The 21027-nt window shown below is 37.0% G+C and overlaps 1 protein-coding gene and 1 long non-coding RNA gene across 9 annotated transcripts; one reads left to right on the top strand and one right to left on the bottom strand.

Moving 5' to 3' along the window:
• Positions 1-1602: 1602 nt before the first annotated feature.
• rec114 (REC114 meiotic recombination protein) lies at positions 1603-16739 on the bottom strand. 8 transcript variants are annotated; one of them, XM_016994114.2, is made up of 7 exons: positions 16628-16739; positions 8300-8523; positions 7665-7754; positions 6201-6284; positions 5399-5611; positions 3303-3356; positions 1603-1845 (listed from the first exon to the last, which is right to left on the bottom strand). In XM_016994114.2, coding segments are annotated over exons 1-7 (828 nt in total). In that variant the 5' UTR covers positions 16629-16739; the 3' UTR covers positions 1603-1683. The 8 variants fall into 8 exon arrangements, with proteins under 8 accessions (XP_016849603.2, XP_062839651.1, XP_062839652.1 ...); XM_062983581.1 differs by lacking the exon at positions 16628-16739 and adding an exon at positions 16008-16107; XM_062983582.1 differs by lacking the exon at positions 16628-16739 and adding an exon at positions 12042-12152.
• On the top strand, positions 16195-20789 carry LOC107982930 (uncharacterized). Its single transcript, XR_010006996.1, has 3 exons — positions 16195-16310; positions 16639-18060; positions 18159-20789. It is a non-coding gene; the product is annotated as an uncharacterized LOC107982930 (long non-coding RNA).
• The last annotated feature ends 238 nt before the right edge of the window (positions 20790-21027 follow it).

Here is a 21027-nt window from a genome sequence, read left to right as displayed (position 1 = left end):
CTCTTGTTGTTAATGAATACTTTCTCAGTCAGTTTCAACACATTTTAGGAATTTTACCCTGTGAATTAATACATATGGGAGTAATTAATGCAGTTCTTCTAACAGGAGATACGTTTTCATGTACCTTTCATGTTGCAATTACAGCAGCAGCACATTGTGAAATGTTTTCAAGCCATTATACTTGTGAAAACAGTTGAATTTTTCATGACTATGGAAAGATGTACAAAGCTGAGAAAAGCTTTGGCTTTTCTTTCATTTCAGTATATACAGGTATATGTAGAGGATGATGCAGAATTTCATATTAATTGGCCAATGTTTTAATAGAATGGAAAAGTGCTGTTGTGACAGGATCCGCTCTCTGAGCTGGCATTGTGTTCAGGGGCCACATTTTTCTGATAATAATTTTTTACATGTTGTTCTCAAGATTTAGAAAAACAATATAACAGCTATCATGTTAATTAGCAGGGAAAGTTCTCTTTCTTCCATAATTGCTTTCACTTTCCTCCCTTTACAATATAGAGATCTCTCTGCTAAATAGGAATGTGTCTCACTTCTGAGCTGCCTTAGATCCATTGCTGTAGAAACTACTCTGTTTCATGGCCATTTCACTTCTCCAGTTGCTCTGGAATGTGTGGGACCTTTTCAAATATTAAGCATGTCAATAATAAAATCAAGCCTTGGATGGCTCCTGTACAACCAGGGGCATCTAGAAAAGGAAGAACCATAGAACTGGAATCAAATTTGTGGTAAAAGATCTGCCAGCCACCCCTGGCTCTGAATAAAAATGCACAGGAGGAAAGAAAGCCCTGAACATGGTCACAAAAAGCGGTTTATCATATGCCTCTGAGCAGCATGTAGGACAGTGGTTCTCAACCTGCGCGTCCCCAGGTGTTTTGGCCTACAACTCCCAGAAATCCCAGTTTACCAGCTGTTAGGATTTCTGGGAGTTGAAGGCCAAGACATCTGGGGACCCACAGGTTGAGAACCACTGATGTAGGGGAACACAACTCTTACAGCAATTTTTGAGTTCTTCATCTTTCATCCTCTTTCATCTGTAGAGATACCACCCTACTGAATAGGGAGGGTGAGGAAGTAGAAAGAATATATGGCTAGGGAAATGAGCAGTTATACCTACAGGCTTTTCAGTGTCAGAACTGGAAGTGTTCCCAAGGGTCATCTGATTCAATTTCTTGCCAGTGCAGGAATGAACCTACTACTAAAATACTACTGAGAGATAACTATTCAATTCTGATCAAATCTATTCCACATTGTACCATTCTTACCATCAGAACATGCCTCATAATGTTAAGCTGAGCTGTCCTTTCTTGTAATTTGAACCAATCGGCAGCAAAAAGAAAACTTGCTCCATCTTCTACCACTTGACAATTTCCATGTATTTAGAGATAGCTATATCTCTCAGCCTTCTCTTATCTAGGTTAAGCATGTACAGTTCCCTCAACTGTTCCTGAGATGGCTTCATTTCCAATCTCTTTATCATCTTGATCATCTTCTTGTGAACATGATTCATTGTGACTATATCTTGATTAAACTGTGGGATCCAAAACTAGCATGGGCACTCTTGCTATAGACTAGGATGTAACATTGAGTTTGGAATTCTTTATTTTAATAAACAAATTGTAATAACTTGCTTATTTTGAATACTACATTTCAACACTTTGCTTCCTAACTGTCTGCAATTTTTTTCAGCTGTTTCTCCACTTCTTCCACAAATGCTGGGAAGCTCTGATCCAAGAGACACAGTCGAATAAAGCTGTTTAAATCTTCAGCGTTCCATGTGGAGTGTTGATATGCAAGAGGCAGCTTAGTATTTGTTGACATCATATACTGAAAAATAAACAGATAAGATCAACTCCTTGTTGTTAAAGGTTTCTGCAGTTTTAATATTTATACTTTTACACATATGCTGATGCCTAATTGAGTCTCTTTTTGAAAAAAATCTTTCTTTGAAAAATAAACACTCTAAAAAGTGAAGACCAATACAAGTACACTTTCAGTATTTGGATATATATTTAATCAGGATGAAATCCCACTATCAAAATAGTGAAATTAGTATATTGTTAGATTTCTAAATAGTCTTTTCAAATTAATTAAGATTGAGAACACAGTCTCTGCAATGATGAATAGGCGTTTGTGGTCTAGGTATAGTGTTCCCTCTTATCGCTGGAGTTAGGTTCCAGGACCATCCGCAATAAGTGAAAATCTGTAAAGTAGGGATACTATATTTTAATATTTATACATTATTTTAGTCATTATACACTATTTTAAGTCTTTATCAACCATTTGTGTGTTGATAAATCACCTCCTTCTCCTCCCCTTGCCGCTTGGGCTCCTTTTCTCTCTATTCAACTTCTCCTTTCTCCCTTCCTTAGGCTGTAAATTGTATTTTTTATGATTTATAATAGTCTTTTAGAGTTTATTGAAAAACCACGAAACAGTGAATCCGTGAAAAGTAAACTGTGAAGTAGTGAGGGAACACTGTATCAAATTTTCACAATATCGGTTTGAATGAATTTTTAGATAATTCAACTGGGCTAGTTGAGGCCTGGGAAATATTCCAGCTCAAGGTAGGATGCAGTCTTATGCAGTTGTTTCATAATCTTTACATTTGGGCTTGCTCCCTGGAGTAGAAGGTTGAGAACATACTATGCTGCCCTATATCCCAGGATCTGATCCCAGATTATTTGCTTTGAACTAGATTATATAGGTCTACACTGCCAGATAATCTTGGGTAAGCAGATAATCTGGGATCAGATCCTGGGATATAGGAAGTGCAGATCCAGCTTTAGAGTCATTCTTTGTGAGTAGCATCTTATAACATAGGTATGTTTGTTTTCTGTAATTTTTGTTTGCATTTTACATATGCTCTAAAGCAAATTTCTCAGCTTTAGCATAATAATAGCTTGATTTGAGTAGCCATAAGCAAACACAAATACAAAATCCATTTTTTTATTATACTTTTATTGGGCCAACCAAATAAAATACAAATCCTATCAAGCTAAGTTTTGAATCTCTTGGGCTTCTTTCTGGAGCAAAGATAGTAGCACATACAATACTAAAGTAGTGGAAGGAAAAGGTGTAAAGAAAAGGAATATGTGTGGTATATATGTCATTAAAACACATTCATCCAGTTGCACCTTCAGATACAAGAATATATTTCACCAAACCACAATACCTTGAAAATAAGAAATGTTTTTATTTCTGAAACATATCACATTTCTATAGCAGTATGTTGCTCTTTCTGTCCCACTTCATAAATGTACAACTCTATGCCAACTGTTTACCTGTGCTAACTCTGCCACAGATAATCTTCCTTTTACTGGAGGAGGATTTTCAACCTAGAAGAGATTGAAGTCAAATTTATAGATTAACCAATGCAAGAAAACTGGTACAAAGTATAAGAAAGTATTTTTCCCAATTTGAGAGAGAACATATGCCCTGTAAAAGAGCATATATTTCTTGATACATAGCCTAGGTGTGGTGTGTATGCATTTTCATGAGAAAGGGAGGGGAAAATAGAGCAAAGGGTTCACATTCATAGCAAAAGAGCAGGGGTGAAATTGAAATGACTAAAAATAGCAGGGTTGTATGTTTTCCGGGCTGTATGGCCATGTTCCAGAAATATTATCTCCTGAAGTTTTGCCTACATCTATGGCAGGCATCCTCAGAGGTTGTGAGGTATATGGGAAAACTAAGAAAGGAAGGTTTATATATATATATGTGGAAGGTCCAGGGTGGGAGAAGAACTCTTGTCAGTTGGAGACCAGTGTGAGTGTTGTAATCAATCACCTCAATTAGTATTGAATAGCTTCATCTCCTGGCTTTTTCCTGCCTGGGGGAATCCTTTGTTCAGAGTCATTAGCTGCCCCTGATTGATTCATGTCTGGAATTCATCTGTTTTTAGAGTGTTGTTCCTTATTTACTGTTCTGATTTTAGAGTTTTTAATACTAGTTGCCCGATTTTGTTCATTTTCATGGTTTCCTCCTTTCTGTTGAAATTGTCCACATGCTTGTGGATTTCTATGGCTTCTCTGTGTAGTCTGACCTGATAGTTGTTAGAGTGGTCCAGTCTTTCTGTGTTCTCAAATAATATACTGTGTCCAGGTTGGTTCATCAAGTGCTCTGCTATGGCTGACTTTTCTGGTTGAGTTAGTCTGCAGTGCCTTTCATGTTCCTTGATTCTTGTTAGGGCGCTGTGTTTGGTGGTCCCTATGTAGATTTGTCCACAGCTTCATGGTATACGGTAGATTCTTGCCGAGGTGAGAGGATCCCTCACAACCTCTGAGGATGCCTGCCATAGATGTGGGTGAAACGTCAGGAGAGAATACTTCTGGAACATGACCATACAGCCAGGAAAACACACAACAACCCCCCAAGAACATCCTTACTTATGAGAAGAAGTTGACTGGATGGATGTTGACATTACAAAGAAGACCACTGCTTCCATTGCACTTAATGCACCAGGATAATTTAGGAGATGTAATATGTTGTGTGGCAATACAATGCTCTATCATACAATTTTGGGGAACAGCTGGATAAACATTCATGAGGAACAGTCAAGAAGCTCTCCCTGCTGCTCCCAAGCATCTGCTGTCTGAGGCTATCATCTTTGGATCCTAGCAGGATTCCATCAATCACAAGTAATTGCATAGAAATTGGTGGATGATTGGAAGCGGAAGAGAAGTTTCAAACTATGTATGTAAATATTTGGCTATAATACAGCTAGATCGCAACAGGCACTTGGAGTCAAAGTAAAAATCTTTAAAATACTGTGGCAGAAAAAATCTTATTGAGACTTGATTTATACTTGTTCTATAAAAGGTATACTAATGAGAGAACACTTATGAAATATTTACCTATGATCTTACGTAACTGCAGTTATATAAGATCATAACTAACAATTTCCCAGTCAAAAAAAATGTTTCCTTAAAGGCAGAAAGCCTTGTTGGGAATAACAGATAGACTACCATGCAGTTTTCTTCCAATGTTCAATTACTCAAAAGTATACTAGAGGATTTTTCTCCAAAGAGAAAGAAGTAATCTTTTGTACACATTTTAAAAACCCACTTTTTTACTTGTGCAGAATGTTGGTGTTTTTTGTTTTGCTTTTTACGCAAAATTGCATTTTTTCTGTACAGGACATTTTGAGTGAATTGAACACGGGGACAATGCATACAAAAGTATTAATTTTCTTCCCCAATTGAGAAAAACATACAATAATTAGCCACTACCGCATGACTTGCAAGGATGAAATAAGGATTTACATCCGAAGCTGCAGCTGTCTTACTATTCCTAATCTAAAACAAGCAACCAAAATGGAGAATAATGATTTTCTCTGTTCCCTGCCTATTAATGCTCTGCATTCATCCCATCACCTTACCAAGTGTGGGATTGGTACATTTTGTTCAGCATCTTGCTGATGATTTTGATCATCAAGTAGCAGGCTGTGGCCTTGAAGCAGCTCCTGTCTTGCTGAATCTATTACTTGAACTGGAACATAGTCAGCAAGTTTCTGCACACAGTCATCACAGTTACCTTCTGCCTGTGATTTGGAGTCTCCCATAAACTGAACACGAAACATACGGTGTTTGTCCTATTTTAAACAAAATAAATAAATAAATAGCTTTCTTTGATCTGATTTACCCTGGATAGTGATTTCCAAAAAAAAAAAAAAATCAGTGTCTCATTCTGTGACAGTCTCTAGCCCCACTTTTCTAACAGGTTCAACAAGGAAGTTGGCAATAGTTTTCATATCTAATGCTTGATATTTTAACCAATGCCTAGTTTGTTGTGAATTCATTCTTTTTTCTTCTCCTTTTTTCAGGTTTAATGCTATGATGACTTTCTACACAGTAAAAAAAAGAAGTATATATTTTAACTTGATTGTTCTAAAATATTTTTCAAGAGTCCCAGTAGACTAGTTCATTTATGTTCCATTTTCATTAAATGTTGTGACTATGTCTCATGGATGAGTATATGTGCTTATCGACAGGTAATATTTTGTTATCTACCCCAACACAATAGAAATGAGGCGCAGATGACAAATGAGAACAGCAAACAATAATTGGTTTGATCCAGAAGAGGAAAAACGTAATCTGGACAACTGTGTTAAGTGCTCACCAAAAAGAAACATGAATGAAAATATGTTTGGAAAAAAGCATTTGTATCTTAAATAAGCATACCTTTGCCTTTGAACCAAATAACATGCAATCTGCATTTCTTACTATCTTCAGCCACTGAAAAGCATCAATTAAAGAAAAGCCTTCCTGAAATACAGACAAACACTACTCACCGACTGAGAAGCTCTAAAGAAGTAAATTACTGAAAAATTATTTTAAAAACACACAATTTTGAAACCATGATTAATTCCCCCCCCCCCAAAAAAAACTATCCTGTAAGTCATTTTTGATGATGATACATCCACCTTCTTTCTTTGTTTCTGTTTTGAATAATCTATTCTTTTTGCCATCAGCTGTGCTATCATACCTTCACCTAACTGCCCAGCTGTGCTGATTCGTCATTGCAGCACCTCTCCCCTTCTTGTGTTTGGGTAAAGCACTGAACTTAATTTACTAAAACTTTGCAAATTCAAGGATTTAAGCATGGGCATTCAAGCTTTCAAATCCTTTTGCACAGGAGAGGAAAAATTCACATTAGTGGTACATTGCCATTTTGGCAAACTGCTATTTATCATACTTTGATTATGGTGGAGATAAGAAGAGCCAAGAATTTGTATGAGTTAACAGCACAAAACAGGCAGTAGTTTGTGGATCAGAAAGCCTTCAAAGTTTCAGTCACATTTTCATTCACTCACTTTTTTTGTTCCTCTCAGGTTAAAAGGAAAGTTTCGTCAGTTCTACTAAATCATGTTTAAATGCAAAATATAATATGACAGATAGTTGGGTTGTCATAATTTCAGCACAACCATCCTTTAAAGATGTTCAATATTCATTCACCACTACTCAAATTGAAGCATCCTACCTGGAGAAATCAAGAGTAGCTTGTGGGAGCTGTATCCTGACATTTTATATCATGCAACTATCTAAGTACCACGACCATATAAGACATTATACTAAGGTGGAATAGAAAGGGGAGAAGGAGGCATGTCCAGGTATTCTCTAGAACATACTATAATTCAAAATATATTTTGTATTAAGGAGACCATAAAAAGAAAATAGGGTTAGATTTTTTTAAAAGACATTGTTTTATTTTGTGGAGGGGAGGGGATAAGGCAGAAAAAGGAGGGGAGTTGTAAAAAAAATGGCAGAAACCACACAATTTTGTTAAAGTTTCAGCTCAAGACACTTGTTTGAAATGCCCTAGATACAACTAAGTGGTAAATAAAGGATGAATAAAAATCTTTCATTATACTGATAAATGTTAGTCATCTTGCAAACTCCCCAAGGACCACAAATGCCACTCTTCCAATAAAGAAGCACTTCAATAACATCTTACAGCTAGCCTATAACCAGCTAATGGGTTATTGACTGCAACCAAATCATATGATGTAGAAGTGTACTGTACAGTGTTTGTAAACAGTGTTCATTCAAACAATATCTATAAAACTTATTTAACATTCCCTGAAGATCAGAAATATGGAGAAAATGGTTTAGGATACACTAATGCCTATGAAAATGAATACTTACCAATACATCCTTTCCTTTGGAAATGAAGAAATGTCCTGAAATTACTATGGTAAGTACAAGAAAGCCAGATTCTTCATTTGACTCCAAAACCTTTTTTATGATTAAAAAGAAAGCAACAATATAGCAATATAAATAAGAAACACTTTCCAACCTGCAAATGCATGATTACCTGTTGATAAACCTCAGTGATAACTACAAATTGCAAAATGTTATTTAGTATTTTCAATTATTGCCTTTGTTTTTCAGAGGATGAGCTCTGCTGTGAACCTAGTTTGGCCTTTTTAGATTCATTTCCTGGTGTATAGAGCCTTGGGGACTCCGTTTGAGCGAAAAGGTAAGTTATACGTATTTTTAATAAATGATAATAAATCCTAAAAGGTGCTAGGGAATCGAGCTGTTCCAAAATCATATTGAAAAACTATATTTAAATATATGAATGAAACAGACATTTCTATAAAATTTGAAAAAAAAGCTTTAATCTAAGAATATTTTTAAACATCTTTCTGACTAAAAAAAAAGTCCATTGAATTCTGCTCCCCTTGTGGCTAAGTCTGTCGGTTTTTTTTTGTTTTTTGTTTTGCCATAGTTGAGTGTCATGCACACATCTCCCTATAAGCCAAGCACACTAAGCATACCTTCCAAGAACCTGAAGCAGGGCCCAAACCTCCAGGCATGAACCGTCCATAACGCCTCAGTGGCCACTCTGCAGAATTGAGACAAGAAGAAAGGCACCTTGACTGTTCTGTGGCTGGGAGACAGCTTGGCCGAGGCTGATCCACTTCAGGGAATGAAACTGGATTGCAAGTGACGCAGAAGCTGCTACTATCATTTTTGGAAGCCATCTCCAAGGCTACAGTCACTGGAAAGAAGAACACATTGAATAGGGGAATTTTATAGACTCATTCTCAAGTGACACAATCCAAATTTACTCCAGACTTATGTGCAAATTACATAGTGATAATAATCACTGGAAAACATCCATGTAAATTGTGCATCTATGACCTTGTGTGAATCCGAGGAGTATCATTGTGTTTTCAGTTTATTAAATGCATGTGTGTGTGTGTGTGTGTGTGTGTATGTGTGTGTGTGTGTGTGTGTGTGTAGGCAGCCCCCAAGTTACAAACAAGATAGGTTCTGTAGGTTTATCCTTAAGTTGAATTTGTATGTAAGTCGGAACAGGTATATTTTAAATTGTAACACCAGCCAAATATAATTAGCTTTGGATAGCATAGGGAAGAATGAACACTACTGTGCCATGTGTTTTGCTGTTTGTGCCCCTGTTCAGATGATTTCACCCCACTTTCTGTCCCTGTGATCACTGGATTTTGAAAAAATTGACTTGTGGAAACAAGGATTGGTGAGAAAGCTTCAGTGGCGACACCTTTTCCCATGAAAATTCTTTCAGGAATGAATTTCCCTCCCGAGGGGTAGATTTCTCTCACTTTCTGTTTCTCATTCCGTTCTTAATTGAGTCATTTGTAAGGCAGATATTTGTAACTCAGAGACTGTCTCTCTCTGTGTGTGTGTGTGTGTGTAGACAGACTGATAGATGGATGGATTAATCCACAATACAATACAGGTCATAGCAAACCTCAATCTCAATTCCTTTCTTCAGCTGTCAAATCCATCTATCTCAATGAAAGGACAAGCAAGTGAGCTATCATTAAATAGCAATCCTATCCATGGATTGCTGTGACTTTTCCAGGCTGTATGGCTATGTTCCAGAAGCATTCTCTCCTGAGTTTTGCCTGCATCTATGGCAGGAATTCTCAGAGGTTGTGAGGTCTGTTGGAAACTAGGACAAGTGGGGTTTATATATACAGTAGAGTCTCACTTATCCAACGTTCTGGATTATCCAACGCATTTTTGTAGTCAATGTTTTCAATACATTGTGATATTTTGGTGCTAAATTAGTAAATACAGTAATTACTACATAGCATTACTGGGTATTGAACTACTTTTTCTGTCAAACATGATGTTTTGGTGCTTAATTTGTAAAATCATAACCTAATTTGATGTTTAATAGGCTTTTCCTTAATCCCTCCTTATTATCCAACATTCTGCCGGCCCGTTTATGTTGGATAAGTGAGACTCTACTGTATGTGGAAAGTCAAGGGTTAGAGGAAGAACTCTTGGTTGCTTCAGTCAGGTGTGAATGTTACAATTGACCACATTGATTAGCACTGAATAGCCTTTCAGCTTCAAGGTCTGGCTGCTTATTGCCTGGGGGAATCCTTTGTTGGGAGGTGTTAGCTGGCCCTGATTGTTTACTGTCTGGAATTTCCCTGTTTTTTTTAGCATTGTTTTTTATGTACTGTCCTCGACATTCCACAGCTATATAAACCCACTTATCCTAGTTTCCTACAGACCTCACAACATCTGAGGATGCCTGCCATAGATGCAGGCAAAACGTCAGGAGAGAGTGCTTCTGGAACATGGCCACGGAGTCCAGAAAACTCACAGCAACTTAATGATTCTGGCAATGAAAGCAAATACAATACAAATCCTATCCATGTTTCCTCAAAGTTAACCTTCTAAAAAATGCTAAACACTATCTCCTGCCTGACTATATCTTACTCAAAGATTTAAAGATTTTTGTTTGGTGATGGTAAAGATTCGGGTTCCTGTCAGTATGTACAAGCTGCCTGTCCTGCATCAAATGGATGCTACACTGATCCTACAACTCCCAATATGTGTTCTGAAAATAACTATAGTATCTAATGATTATGTTTTAGGTCAAGCATGGGCAAAGTTTGGGCCTCCAGGTGTTTTGGACTCCAACTCCCACCATTCCTAACCGCCTCGGGCCCTTTCCTTTTCCCCCTCAGCCGCTTAAGCGCTTAATGGTGGGAGTTGGAGTCCAAAACACCTGGAGGCCCAAAATTTACCCATGCTTGTTCTAGGCCATAGTTTGAGGCTATGGTTTTAAAATCTCCACATAAAATATTCTGGGTCTCTTCAAAATAGTTTGGGTTTCCTCAAAAGTCAGGACAAATTCCTACTGCTGCAATTCCCTCAACTGAAAAGTACCAGGTCAAAACCACTAAAAGCCAGTCAAAGGCCCCTTCCACACAGCTGAATAAAATCCCACATTATCTGCTTTGAACTGGGATATATAGCAGTGTGGACTCAGGGCCCTTCCACACAGCCCTATATCCCAGAATATCAAGGCAGAACATCCCACATTATCTGAGTGTGGACTCAGATAATCCAGTTCAAAGCGGATATTGTGGGATTTTCTGCCTTGATATTCTGGGATATAGGGCTGTGTGGAAGGGCCCAAAGATATCCCAGTTCAAAGCGGATATTGTGGGATTTTCTGCCTTGATATTCTGGGATATAGTGCTGTGTGGAAGGGCCCAAAGATATCCCAGTTCAAAGCAGATATTGTGGGATTTTCTGCCTTGATATTCTGGGTTACATGCCTGTGTGGAAGGGCCCACAGATGCTAATGATCTCATGTTTAACAGGCATGTCTTCTCTTCATCTTGCCTGAGCAAAACACTCCAAAAATTGTGTTGACAAATTTATTTTTGACATCTTTAACTTAAAGTTGAGGCCATCATCACTAAAAATGCCTCAGAAAAGCACCTAGAGATGCCTCAGCTGAAAGACAGGATGAGGCTGAGGCATTTCTTAGGCCCCTTCCACACAGCTGAATAAAATCTCACATTATCTGCTTTGAACTGGGATTTATGGCAGTGTGGACTCAGATAACCCAATTCAAAGCACATATTGTGGGATTTTCTGCCTTGATATCCTGGGTTATATGGCTCTGTGGAAGGGCCCTTTCTAAATCTCCATTCTCAGTCTTGACTTTGCCGATACTGTTTATTGTGAATTATATATTCAATTGCTACTGGCAATCTCTGAATCACTTGCTGGACATGTGTAAATCCCATCAATTGAATTTTTGCCAGTTGCTTCAGAGTTCTGGTTAATTGAGAGTCTCTACCATATACAAATACAGTAGAGTCTCACTTATCCAAGCTTCTGGATTATCCAAGCCATTTTTGTAGTCAATGTTTTCAATATATCGTGATATTTTGGTGCTAAATTCGTAAATACAGCAATTACAACATAACATTACTGTGTATTGAACTACTTTTTTCTGTCAAATTTGTTGAATAACATGATGTTTTGGCGCTTAATTTGTAAAATCATAACCTAATTTGATGCTTAATAGACTTTTCCTTAATCCCTCCTTATTATCCAAGATACTCACTTATCCAAGCTTCTGCCAGCCCGTTTAGCTTGGATAAGTGAGACTCTACTGTACTTTGTTGTGGCAAAGAGAGTGATACATCAAGGGGGAACCACTTATTGCATAGGGAAGCTGATGAAGAAACACAGCTCACAAACTATCTACAGACCCACCAAGAGAATCCAACAAATGCTACGTTCAGCAAAGGACAAGAGGGATCCTCTCATCTCTGCAGGAGTCTACCGTATACCATGCAGCTGTGGACAAGTCTACATAGGGACCACCAAATGCAGCATTGCCCAAACACGAATCAAAGAACATGAAAGGCACTGCAGGCTAATTCAACCAGAGAAGTCAGCCATAGCAGAGCACTTGATGGACCAACCTGGACACAGGATATTATTTGAGAACACAGAAATGCTGGACCACTCTCACAACCACTATGTCAGACTACACAGAGAAGCCACTGAAATCCACAAGCGTATGGACAATTTCAACAGAAAGGAGGAAACCATGAAAATTAACAAAATCTGGCAACCAGTATTTAAAAAACCCCCACTAAAATCAGGACAATAAATTAATACCAATACTCTGAAAACAAGAGAATTCCAGACATGAATCAATCAGGGCCAGCTAATCACCTCCAGACAAAGGATTCCCCCAGGCAGGAAGCAACCAGACTTTGAAGCAGCAAGGCTATCCAATGCTAATCAAGGAGGTCAATTGTCTCAAATACACAAGAGTTCTTTCTCCCACCCTGGACATTTCACAGATATATAAACCCAACTAGCCTAGTTTCCAACAGATCTCACAACCTCTGAGGATGCTTGCCATAGATGTGGGTGAAACATCAGGAGAGAATGCTTCTGGAACACGGCCATACAGCCCAGAAAACTCATATCAACCCAGTGATTCCGGCCATGAAAGCCTTTTATGAAAGCACATAAAAACACCCATGCTTCCACATTCTAATCACTATTGCACAATCCCTAATTGCCACATCAGTGTGCAACCATAGAGTTCAATGTAGTCACAGCTCTGGGATAAAAACTATCTCTCAGCCTATTTATCCTTGTTTTTATCATCCTATACTGTCTGCCAGATGGTAATAATTCAACAAAATATGCTTGTGATGAGAAATTCTTCAATTCAAACAAGGTAAACAAAGAAAAAAGAATGTAAGTATTCCAGACTTGAGTCCTCTCCCAGGAAAACAAGGTTCTTTAGCCAAAATCTAGTAAGAACGTTATGGGAGATTAAAGCCCATATGAGAAAAGCAAAGCAAAGCAAAGCAAAGGAAAAGAAAAGAAAAGAAAGGGTTCACTCTTGGGGGTGCAAAGTCTGATGTTCCATAAATTAAAGACGCAGGCCTGGTAAAGGTCAGCATTCAACTAATTTATTAGCAAGAAACAAGATTGGAAGCAAATACATGAAAGGAATCCAAGAACATGTATTTTATAGGAAAGCATACTTAAGAGACCTAAGCCACTAGAGGTTAGGTTACTATTCTAAGTAAAAAGAAACTGGAATTTAAATGTGACAGAAAAACATGAATTATGATGTGCAATTGCAAGGAAGAATGAGCACTTTTACTCAGTATCAGGAAGCAAATACACAATCAGAGTAGCACACCTGATAGGAAAAACCAGAGCAAGGAGAGGAAAGAGAACAGAATAGAATGAATGAACCGAAACCTCTCAATGAATATAAACAGTGGTCTCTCCATGAACTAAAGGATGTGCTAGAGAAAGCATGCATGCCACTTTACTAGAACTGATTGAGATCCCTATCTATCCCAATGGGATACAAAGGAACTTATCAGACTCCCCCCCCTTCCTAAATATTCAAAAACCGCTTAAAGAGTCCCATGGGGCCCATCATACAATGCAAAACTATTTCTGCCCGATTCCCATGGGACTCAAGTCTTAAAAATGTGTTTCAAATGTGTATATATATTTTTACATTTCATGTCAAAAGCACACAAAATAAAATATATTTACAAATACTACTAAGTGACATGCACAAGTTGAAAATATACGGTAACTATATATTTTCAACTATATATTCTGAAATACTAAAAATAACCAAGCATAGAAAAGATGCCGAAAAGTTGAAACTTTTATCATATATTGACTTTTTATTGTAAGGTAATGATCCCTTACAATATAATGATCCCTTTTATTGTAAGGTAATGACCCATCTTCTCAATTATGGCTGGCTTGTAATTGTTATTTATTGTCTATTTTAATTGTATAGTTGTATCTGTTTTAATATTGTCTCTCAATTGCTGACTAGGTAATGTATGTTGTTATTTTGATTGGAAACCGCCCTGAGTCCCCTCGGGGAGATAGGGTGGTATATAAATAAAGGTTTTTTTTATATTATTATAAGGTACATCACTAAACAATTCAGTTAGTGTAATAGTAGTCTAATCCCATGAAAGCAGCACGGTCATATGAAAGTCTAAATGTGACCAATACACATCCCTAAGAGTCCTTTCGGCAAAACATCTGCATTAGAGTATAGATGACTACTGAGCAGAGCCTGCGGAATTTAATAAATATTTTAGCATAGTGTTTTTGTTAACTTTAGTGTGAAATGAACTCTGTCAACTCATAGTTATGTTTCTAAAAGTGACCTCTAAAACAATCTTAATGTTAAATTGTCTTAGGGCCCTTCGAGACAGACCCTATATCCCAAGATCTGATCCCATGTTTTCTGTTTATCCCAATTATCTGGCAGTGCGGACTTATATAATCCAGTTTAAAGCAGAAAACCTGGAATCAGATCCTGGGACCCTTAGTGCAACTGACAAATACTTATGATAGTTTTGTTGTTAGCTCTCAAATGGCTGTCTAAATACAGTCTGTCTAGTTCAGCTTCCTTTAAAATGTCTGGTACAAAAAATATTCATTATTTTCCACAACATTTGTGCTCATATCATTAGTTGACATGACGAACTCTACAATGCAATCTGCTTTTCATTTGAAAAGAGTGGCAATAGTTAATTACAAAGCACAGCTTCTGTGACTCAACCATTTTGCATTTAAAGGTGCTTGATCTTTTCCAGAGCAGGGGCATAAAATTTATTTAATTTAACCAACACATATTTGGTTAAAATACTATCAAAAGAGTGACTGGAATCCCTCTGTGTCAGCTGGAAAAGTCACTTTGAAGAAGGTGTTTATTAGTAAATTTTTCCATGGTCACAACAGGTGGCTCGAAATATCTGGGAAAAATCAGCTGCTGCTTATTAGAGAGTAGACACTCCCAACAGGGCAAAACATCAATAAATAGTGGAGATGCCAGGATTTGGAACTGATTTTACATGGAGCGTGCAATTACATAAAATTAATTTCTACATAGAACAAAATTTTGTCATGCGATATGTAATCCCTACATTTCAACTACTAAGTATTCATAAATATATAGTTTAAAGGGGATGGAACAGGAAGGCATCTTAACTTCAGATATCCTTTCATAATAACAATTTTGGCTGCTCAAATTATAAAAGATAATATAACAACACCTTGGTCAGCAGAAACATGGCTGACTTCCTTTGTTTTAATAGTAGTGGAAGACAAACAGAGTTGTTAATAAAATATTTGAAAAACATGGATAAAATCTGTTAATCTTGAACTTCAGATTAATGATTACAGAAAGAAGAAAAAAAGGGAAAACTGCAAGGAAAACGAAGTTGTTCAGTAAATCCTTTACATTAGAATTCAGTTATACAGAATAGCTGTTCTATGTAAAATTAGAGGTGAATAAACATCTGCAGGGTATAAATATCCTTTGATGCGGGGCAGAATCAGATTAAGCAAATAACATGCATTTGATAACATTGTCATTTTGTTGAAATGAAAACAAATTCACTTGGTTTAAAAAAAACTTTCCTTGAGACCTCATTTGAATATTCAAAACATAAAACATTGTCCTTGTCAAAAAGATGAAATACTAGCACTTTTATTAAGAGCAAAGAAAACTGGTGAGGAAGAAGACGAAATAGATGTGGATAAAACATGTTTTTTTTCTACTAGGAGAAAGACATAAAATTGTTGGCAAACAGGTAAAATAAGCAAAGCAATTTATCATAAACAGAAATAAAATGTGTGTTTGTGTGGACAACTGATACTAACATTTATCTAATGTCAAAAGTAACAAACATAGCTTCAGAATATTTGCCTCCTAGAATGAATAAAAAGTAGTCCATAATCAGTCTGTTTTATGTGAGCAAAGATTTACAAGGAGCATGTTTGCTTGCATTGAGCATACCAGCCAGGAACTATTTTTTTTCCTTTTGTGATGCGCAATGGCTGGCGGAAGGATCTGGCCCATTGCAGTTAGTGAGGCTGTCCTTTGGTTCCATACTGGTTTTTTCTGCTCTCTCCATTGCTAGAACTTTCAGAAGGACAAGGGACAGAGACTGGAAGAATAAGTAGGTGAATATCAATCTCCTCAAAAACTGAAGAGAGGAACAATTGGGAAATTGGATGAAACGAAAGTAAATCCTAGCTCAGGTTTTTAAAAGCAGATCAAGGAACTTTGGTGAAATACTTACTTTCAAAAACATGTCCCCTTGTTATAGAATAGTTAATTAAATGCTAGAAGAAACAGTAATTTTAAACCTCAAAGAAACTAATAGAACTTAGGATAAGGATGGTCAGAAACAACTTGATTAATCCAATGGTGACCAGATTTTTAAAATCAAAACGAGTTTTATTTTGGTGTAATACTGACTACAGATAATAATACATACTGTAAATATAGGTACACAGCGGAAGAGTAGTTCTTGTAGATTCTTCTTCAAAACTGTGAAGCTGTTCAGAACCAAATCTCCTTTGGCCACCCTCAGCAGGCCCGTCTTTGAAGATCTACACAGTGAGTTATTTTGACACATGGCACAGCTATGGCTCTTTGGGTCCATTTGGATAGTTGAAGTTTCCAGTTCTCACTTTGTTTTGTTATGTTCTTTCTTTTCCAAAATTGCATGGATAGCCCTGTTTGAATGAAAAAGCTTCTCTGATGTTAACATGCTGGTTCAGTTACATTCTTTTCCAAAATTGTGTGGACAGTCCTTTTTGAATGTAAAAGCTTATCTGCTGTTAACATGCTAGTTCGGTTAAAATAGGAGTTGATACCTTAATTTTAAAGAAATAACAGACGCTCTTGTTCTTTTTAATGAATAGTTCTGGGGCCTTTGGTTGGATTGGGGGGCATTGTTCTTCAGATGCATTCCTTCTATCTTGTGTGGATTTTTGCTGGCTTTCTTTGGGAAAACTGGGTGGGCTGGGGTTGCTTTTCATAGATCTCTGGAGGAACCCAAGAAGTTGCCATTTCAATTGACAAACCCACAGGTAGGGCACCTTTTTTTGCTCTTTTTATACAAAGTTATAATGTTTTTGTGGGAGGAATTCCTTTTCGATGTTTTATCATGTGTTTAAACTGTTGTGGTCTAACAACCTGATTGATATTCACTATCAGCCACAGCCGTCATGTCAGTAAGTACCATTGCTTTTATCTTGGTCTACATAGAAATGTATTATTCTGTTTATTTATATGGGATTCCTGGTTTTGAACAGACAGACTGGGGAATTGTGAGATTACCTTTTTCACAGGTCAAGATAAGAAACCCCTAGACCAACAAATGTGTGCTTTGGTGAAGAAAAGGTATTTATTTCTTCTGTTTTCATATCATGCATAACTTAGATTGCTATGATTTACCATAGGTGAAGTAGTAAACTTAAAATCTTGGTTTATACCATAAATATCTGTGACGGCTCACTTTTACATTACATATTAAACATATTTAAATATTTAAAAATATGTAATATTCCCTTTTTAATTATATATTATTTAATTTTAATTTAATTTTAATTTAATTTTTAAATTTAATTTTAGCTTATTTTATTTCATGTTTTGTTATGACCATTGTTTATTTGCTCCTGACATTGAATGTTTGCCATTTTTGTTATACTTTGGAAACCGCCCTGTGTCCCTCTGAAGAGAGAGGGTAGGGTATACTGTACATAAAGTTTTGTTGTCATTGTTTTATATTTATTATTCAAAGCTAGATCTAGTAGATTTTGTCTCTAATTTTTAACTTCTAAGCAGAAAAGAAGAAGCATTAACTCTGCACGGACATCAAATCCTGCTCAGTACTACTGTTCCCATGATATTTTTAAAAATACAGTATGTAGCACTGTTTTTTTGTCCATAACTTCTTACTTGGAAATATTATTATTAGCCATGCTTCTGAATTCTTATGGATAACTAATTATTTTTGATAGGAAGAAAGACACATTTCTTAATAAGGTAAGTAATATCTAAATGTCTATGCATTCTGAATATCGTGACTGGAACTCTTACCTGAATTGTTTTTAAAAGCTTTTTATTCATTTATTTTAATTGTATTTGAACTATTTTGCTGTAGTAGTTGTACAATTTGAATTATATTTTAATACTGAGCTTTTGTCAGTGTTTAATGTTATTGCTTCTTAAGTGTTGTTGTTTAAAATTTCAATTTTGAAGTTGAGCAGAACAACAATAATACCTGACTATATAGGAGTTCTCCGTTGTGCCCATGTTTTGAAGAGGTAGTCTGCTAAGCCTCTTTTAGGTCACAAGAAGCAATTTCTGCTTGCAGAAATGGAAGCAGGTTTTATCATCCTAATTCTGACAGGTTTTCTTTTCCTGAGACAACACGTTTGTGTTGTCTCAGGTTTTGCTTTTCCCTTGTCGCATTGTCAGAAAAAAGCAAAAGACACTGGTGGTTGGCGCTCCTGGCTTCCAGGACGGGGTTCGAGTCCCTGTGGTGTCCTCGCTGGCTTCCCAATGCGACTGGGACTCCTCCTTATAGGGGATCCAATATCAAGGGGGTGATCCAATATCAAGGGGGCATTCATATTTGTATGCTTGTCCATAATGCCCTGCCTCATGCACAGAGGAAGAATTTTTTAAAACTACAGAGGTGGTCGCGGTTGCTGTCTTTGGTCAAAAATTATTTAGTTGCTTGTGTACCCTCTATTTTTAATCGGTTTTATACTTATCTATTCAATGCTTTTGACACAAAATAAACTAATCACGTTTGGTATTACTTGCTTTGGGAATCAGAACTAAATGGGAAAAGGAACTATTACTGATTTTTTTTTTCCTGCAGGAAAAGGTATTTAAAAGTTATAAGAGCAATATGTAAAAAGAAATACAATACTATGATTTTCACTTCATACAAAAACATCTAAGGACAACACTGAGAAAATAAAGCACTCTGTGGAGAGTCCAGGGTGTGAGAAAATCACACCCTGGATTCTCCACAGATATATATTAACCTTCCTTGCCTAGTTTCTCCATGCCTCACAACCTCTGAGGATGCCTGCCATAGATGTGGGTGAAACATTAGGAGAGAATACTTCTAGAACATGACCATACAGCCCGGAATACATACAACAACCCTGTGATCCCGGCCATGAAAGCCTTCGACAAGCACTCTTAGTTAAATACTACCATCTTGTGGTAATTCTAGTGAAAAGCTATGAATAAAATGTTCACCTAAGTTTCTTCTAGAAAAAGCAAAAAATTCAGAAATGCTTTACCTTCACATTCTTATGTTCTGAAACCTTTTCTCAACTAATTCATGCATAATTTACAAGAGGTAGGAGTCTAAATAATGTTTTCATTTCTTTTTCACACCATAAATTGGTGAGAAAGAGGGGAAGTCACAGGGAGGTGGGAGCAAGCTTGTTTTCTGCTGCCCTGAAAACTAGGAGAACAGTGGTTTCAAAGTACAGGAAAGGAGATTCCACCTGAACCTTAGGAAGAACTTTCTAACTGTGAGAGCTGTTCAGCAGTGGAACTCTCTGCCCCAGAGTGTGGTAGAAATTCCTCCTTTGGAGGCTTTTAAGCAGAGGCTGGGTGGCCATCAGTCTAGGGTGTTTTGAATTGGATTTTCCTGCTTCTTGGTAGGGAGTTGGACAGGATGGCCCACGAAGTCTCTTCCAACTCTATTATTCTATGATTACCTACTACCTTCTCAGACTGTGCTAAAAAATGAATTCACTGCTTACAGTTTTGTCAGCCAAAATCCCATTTCATAACTCTAAATGAGTATCTGGTCAACCAAATGTCAGTAGATCAAGTGAAATAAATGGGATTCACAATGGGTTTTCTCTAGTTTCAAATACAGTAGAGTCTCCCTTATCCAACATAAATGGGCTGGCAGAAAGTTGGATAAACGAAAATGTTGGATAATGAGGGATTAAGGAAAAAGCCTATTAAACGTCAAATTATGTTATGATTTTACAAATTAAGCAGCAAAAACATCATGTTTTACAACAAATTGACAGAAAAAGCAGTCCAACACATGGTAACATTATGTAATAATTACTGTATTTATTAATTTAGCACCAAAACATCGCAATATATTGAAAACATTGACTACAAAAACATTGGCTACTAACAAATTGACTACAAATAAAGGTACAATTGCTTAAAATGAACTTACAGTAGCAACATTGTTGGAAATTAAACCCATAAAATTCAATCCTTGCTGCCTAGAGAAACAGCTGTGGATCCGGGAGGGAGGCTGACTATTGGATAATCCAGAATGTTGGATAAGTGAGACTCTACTGTAATTTGATGCCACAAACACAACTGTAAAATGGGCCAGCATTAAGAAAACTATGAGTCCTGAGTAAGTAAACACCTGGTTGCATCAGCTCAGCGAATGGAAAGAATTAGAATCAGGTGCATGAATATTTAGATAAATGCAGAAGTTTGTTAGGTGAGCGGGTGGCATTTCAAAAGGATCATAACTTTGAGGATTCTTTCTTCATAATAAAGGTGTTGCAGTTGGGTTGCTGTGAGTTTTCCAGGCTGTATGGTCATGTTCTAGAAGCATTCTCTCCTGATGTTTCACCCACATCTATGGCAGGCATCCTCAGTGGTTATGAGGTCTGTTGGAAACTAGGCAATTGGGGTTTATATATCTGTGGAAGGCCTAGGGTGGGAGAAAGAACTCTTGTCTGAGGTTGTAATTCATCACCCTGATTAGCACTGAATAGCCTTGTAGCTTCAAAGTCTGGTGGCGTCTTGCCTGTGAGAATCCTTTGTTGGGTGGTGTTAGCTGGCCCTGATTGTTTCCTGTTGGAATTCCCCTGTCTT

This window comes from Anolis carolinensis, chromosome 5 (assembly GCF_035594765.1).
Source record: "Anolis carolinensis isolate JA03-04 chromosome 5, rAnoCar3.1.pri, whole genome shotgun sequence".
Classification (NCBI taxonomy): Eukaryota; Metazoa; Chordata; class Lepidosauria; order Squamata; family Dactyloidae; genus Anolis; species Anolis carolinensis.
Note: the sequence above shows the minus strand (reverse complement) of the source record. Positions and strands in the feature narration are given on the sequence as shown.